The 4,988-nt window shown below is 39.9% G+C and overlaps 1 protein-coding gene across 1 annotated transcript; it reads right to left on the bottom strand.

The window, feature by feature from the left end:
- Positions 1-785: 785 nt before the first annotated feature.
- On the bottom strand, positions 786-4,850 carry LOC121940007 (NACHT, LRR and PYD domains-containing protein 12-like; the record flags this gene model as incomplete). Its single annotated transcript, XM_042482895.1, has 5 exons — positions 786-1,771; positions 2,258-2,304; positions 4,012-4,185; positions 4,313-4,486; positions 4,677-4,850. Coding segments are annotated over 5 exons (1,138 nt in total), but the record flags the coding sequence as incomplete, so codon positions are not given.
- Positions 4,851-4,988: the final 138 nt, after the last annotated feature.

Raw genomic sequence — 4,988 nt, 5'->3', positions numbered from 1 at the left:
CTATTTAGTTTCCACAGTGTATTTTAGACTTATTGTAGGAGCTGAGCTGGAAATTCACTGATTACACTCAGATACACAATCTGGACTACATTTAGGACACATGCATCAACACAGACACGAATAATGAAATGCACCAAACAGGGTTAAATATGTGTAATGTTTAAGCCTTAAAAATGTAAACAGATAAATTATATATAGAGAGCAAAACTGTCTTTTGTACCAGACTGTAAACATGTTTATTTCTGCTGTAAAGTTTTTAACATGGGGGTCTGAGGGGACTGACTCACTCTCAGATTCAACTCTAGTGGACATCAAAGGAACTGCAGGCTCTGGCTTCAAATAATGTCATTGTTAGAACAATGTGTAAAGGCAAAAAATGTATATAGTCCAAACATTACTATATTTTGATTTTGAATACAGAACTAAGACTGAACATAAAGTAATGTTACACAGATCTCACTTTCATACTGGTGGGAGTTTTTTTCATGTTTTTTCTTTGCTAAATCAGTTCACTCTAACCAATAACCATATATTTTTTGACATAAGCATATGGACTCAGATTTTGTCTCATAATCTTTATTCAACAAAATATGCAGTTATTACAGTCCATACTGTGATTCAATGTTTTATGACATATTTCCATTAGACAGTTGACTCATTAAATAAAATTGCTTTAATCAGTATTGTTTTACATATAAGAATTGTTAAAAATACACAATGTTTTAATGAACATACTCAGATAAAAAATATGTTTTGTCCCCTCTGACGTGCATTTATAACACAAATGTACTGGTGGACCATCTCTTTTTTACATGATGATGTATCTTATATCTTAGCCAATTAGCAGCCATTATCATTTAATGTTAAAGTCAGACCTGGTGCATGTAGCTGCAGTCCCCCGCTAAGTTATGACAAAGGTTCAGCTCTCAGTAGATAATTTCACATCTTCTAATATGTGAAGCCAGTTCTTTTATCGCCAAAGCATTTACAAAAGTCAAAAACATCTTTCAGTTGCAGTTTTGAGAAATATGGCTTTTATGGGATAATATGGGATTTTGTTTTTAACCTGATGTGCTTCCATTAGGTGTATTTTATATCTGCAGTTTTAATTTGCACAATTTGAGGGTTAATGGAAACCACTATTACATTCCCTTAAAAAGTCACAAGTCTGAGTGTTTCTCTTCACAGGGAGACTCCTCCTCCTACAGTGAACACAGCGACACTGATGAGTCCAGTGACAGCATCAAAGACTCCACCCCGAGCCCAGACCCAAACCCGAAGCCAGGGTAAAGAGGCTCAGTGAAGGTGGCGTTGAAGGTGTGGAGGTGGATCAGAGAGTCAGAGGAGACTCTGAAGAAGGACAGAGAGCCAGCAGGACAGTCCACATACACTGCTACTCTACCAGAGACAGAGGAGGAGGACAGACGGAGGACGTTTTCTACATTATTGTGCCAGACGGAGTAACCACCGTCAGAGCCGCTCAGACTCCACGACTGATCATTCCTTCCAAACCTGCAGTCAGCTGCATTTCCTTTCCTTCTGATTCTGCGGTAAGTCACCGCTACATCAACGTCTCCTCTCCACTCCACCTCCCAGTAGCAGCGACCAGTCAGACCAGTTATACACAGCAGCTGCCAGCAGCTGTCGAATCTGTCTGCATGATTGGGATAAGGCTGTTCTTTCTCTCGCACCAGTGTTACCGTCCTGTTGTTTTCCGACAGTTCGAGCTTTCTGTGTGCTGTGTTTGTGTCCAGAGTGAGTTCACAGGCATCTGATGGAGAGAACAAACCACCATATTGGTGAGTTATATTAAGTTTCAACACTCAACCTATCACTAAACACCATGAGCCAGTCACATGCAGTTAAACCATGCACTCTGACATCCTGCTCAAAGACCTCCATAGAGAAGCACCAGAAATTTTGATTTTCCTGCAGTCTTGTTTGAATTTATGCAGTTATAACTGTTTTTTAAATGGTCAAACAATGCACATGGGTTAGATGTATATATTTAAATTGCTATCCAATGTCTATATACAACTCAATATTAGTAAAAATTGAACGATATCCCATTTTTTAATATATATTCTCTTTCTATATAAATTACCTCCCAGATTTTATACACAACCCACTACAATTTAAACAACTATCCCAGTTTTTGGATAAGTGTCTCATACGACCCCACTTAAAAAAACCTTGAGCTATCACTTTAAATTTTGTGTGATGTTTTAGTCATAAATGAAACTGAATTGACACTTACACTTCCTCAGACCAGGTTTTAACCTCTGCTTTCCACAATGGTCCACCCTGAACGGAGAAACACAATCAGACCTGCATGATCTCTGGGAAGATTTAATATTCTTCGCTCTACATGATCAGGGCAATTCCTAACTGCTGTTCAACGTGTAAAGTCTTCCTCAGCTTGCCGGGATGACAGAGAAACATTCCCATTTGGTATCTTTTCTGTTTTCTCATTTGTGTCTGCAAGATGAAGACTAAAAGAATGTGATGTACTGTGCAAATAATAACCTTGAAAATAATAATTCTTCAGTGAGCAGTGATTTCATGCTAAATCACTGCTGCATAACTAAAGACTTACAGGTAAGATGGTTGTGCCTTTTGTGACTCAACCCTTCCTCACTTCTTCAAGCAGTTTTAAAGGGATTTAGACATAAATAATGTGACGTCAGTTGATTTTTAGGTTACCAAACAGTGAAGGAGACAGGAATTACCAGCCCTCACTCCAAACTCGTCCAATATGTCCGCTCTGTTGGTGCTTTCAGTGTACGGCGTGAGGCCAAAAGCCACCACCAACTCACTTTGACAGATCTATTGGTGTTGTTATTATACACTAGTGGACAGCACCACATGGGTCCACATGCAACGTGTACGGGTGGCGTTTCTTGAGATCGTGGTCGGACAGAACTGGTCATTAATTCCAACTCCTGCTTATTTTTACATGTGAATTGTCTGCGATGCAAAGCCAAAGATCACGGTTAATGTGTTCACACTGTACGGTCCGATCATCAAGCCACGACCTGAGAGCTCACACTGTCGGTGTAAAAACGGCCAGTCAGCTCCTGCGGACCATCCTGGCTATTCACAATTGTGACAAAGAGACAAAGAGGCGCCAATGCATATGGACCCGTGGATCTCTTTGAAGACGTGGCTTGTCCATTTTGCAGAGACAACTGGAAGTAAGCTGGCTACTTTTAATTTTATTGTTGTGAACTTGATAGCTGACATTAGTTACTTAGACTTAGACGACTTTATTGATCCCCGGAGGGAAATTTAGTTGTCACAGCAGCTTGGCACGTAAGACATACAGAGACATACACAGAAAAATAAGAAGAATAATAGAAGATAGAAATAAACATAAATATATAAAAATAGAATAAATAGAATGTTGAGGTAGTGCAAAAGAGTACTGAGGTAGTGCAAAAGAGTACTGAGGTAGTGCAATGCAGTGGCTCAGTACTCTTTTACACTAATATTCCTTGTTGTGCAGTTTCTACAGCCATAAACTGAGCTTCTACAGTATAACTACTTGTTACTAACATTAGTTTTAATCAGAAAACGTCCAGCGTCACGTTGCCATGGTGTTTTCAGATGCTCTGTTTTCCCCTTGCTTCAAGTGTGCCAGAGCCTGCATCAGCCAACCCAAATTTCTGACGTCAGAAATTCATCCGATATGGCAAACAATGCCCGACAACACTGATATTCAGCCAACTCTAAAATGAATCATCTCTACTCAAGAATCAAAAACAGGCTAAAATCACACAGTTTACACTCGTCTTAAGGGCCAAAGTCTTTCTGTCAAGTCTTAAGTCTTAAAACCTCTCCAGATTTGAATGACGTTTATGAAAAAACGTTGATCTTTAATAATGTCTATCATATTACAAGCAATACAGAATTTTGTTCATTCTCGACAGGTGATGAAAACTATATGTGCATGTGTGTGTGTTTATCTCTACTGTAATCGGTTATTTCATTCCCTTGTCTGTCTGGTCATACCTGAGAGTGTCCAGTCTCCAGTGTGGATCCTTCAGTCCATCAGACAGAAGTTTGTCTCCTGAGTCTCCTGGATGGTTGTAGCTCAGGTCCAGCTCTCTCAGATGGGAGGGGTTGGAGCTCAGAGCTGAGGCCAGAGCAGCACAGCCTTCCTCTGAGACCAGACAGCCTGACAGACTGGAATTTTTAAAAAAGGAAAGAAAAAAAGGTTAACATTTTTGGTTATTTCATAGGCAAGACTCTTCACTGACATCAACCACAATGAAAAACATTTAAATTCTAAATTCTAAAAAAAACTGATAACCTGAAGGTTTCCAGTTGACAGTGTGGACTCCTCAGTCCAGTGGAGAGCACCTTTAGTCCTGAATCCTGCAGGTCATTGTTACTCAGGTCCATCTCTCTCAGACTGGAGGATTGGGAGCTGAGAACTGAGGACAGAGCTTCACAGCTTCGCCATGACAGTTTACACAAACCAAGCCTATAAAGATTTGAAAATATGTTGAGGCTCAAAGAAAAGACTAAACAGTTCTGCACAGTCATGTTCTGCTTCTGTGTGTCAGAATGGAAATATTTTTATAAAAGATCTCACCTTTATATAAACTGAGCATTTCTCTTGCAAATTATGCTTAACTTTTACTGTACCACTTTACAGATGACTTCATTCTGACCTGAGACTTTCCAGTGTACAATGTGGACTCTCCAGTCCAGCTGACAACAGACTCAACCCTGAATCCTGCAGGTGGTTGTTACTAAGGTCCAACTCTCTCAGACTATTGGACTGGGAGCTGACGACTGAGGACAGAGCTCCACAGCTTCTCTCTGAGAGATTACAGCCACTCAGCCTGAAGAAAAAAATCAGTGATGAACAACAGATTACAGAAAAATGTTGTTTATCCTCTGAGAAATTTTGAGTGCTTGTACTGATATTCAGTGATTCATCCACTCACAGAGCTTTGTTGGAGGCTTTGACCACTGGCAGC

This window comes from Plectropomus leopardus, unplaced genomic scaffold (assembly GCF_008729295.1).
Source record: "Plectropomus leopardus isolate mb unplaced genomic scaffold, YSFRI_Pleo_2.0 unplaced_scaffold7078, whole genome shotgun sequence".
NCBI classification, from domain to species: domain Eukaryota; kingdom Metazoa; phylum Chordata; class Actinopteri; order Perciformes; family Serranidae; genus Plectropomus; species Plectropomus leopardus.
Note: the sequence above shows the minus strand (reverse complement) of the source record. Positions and strands in the feature narration are given on the sequence as shown.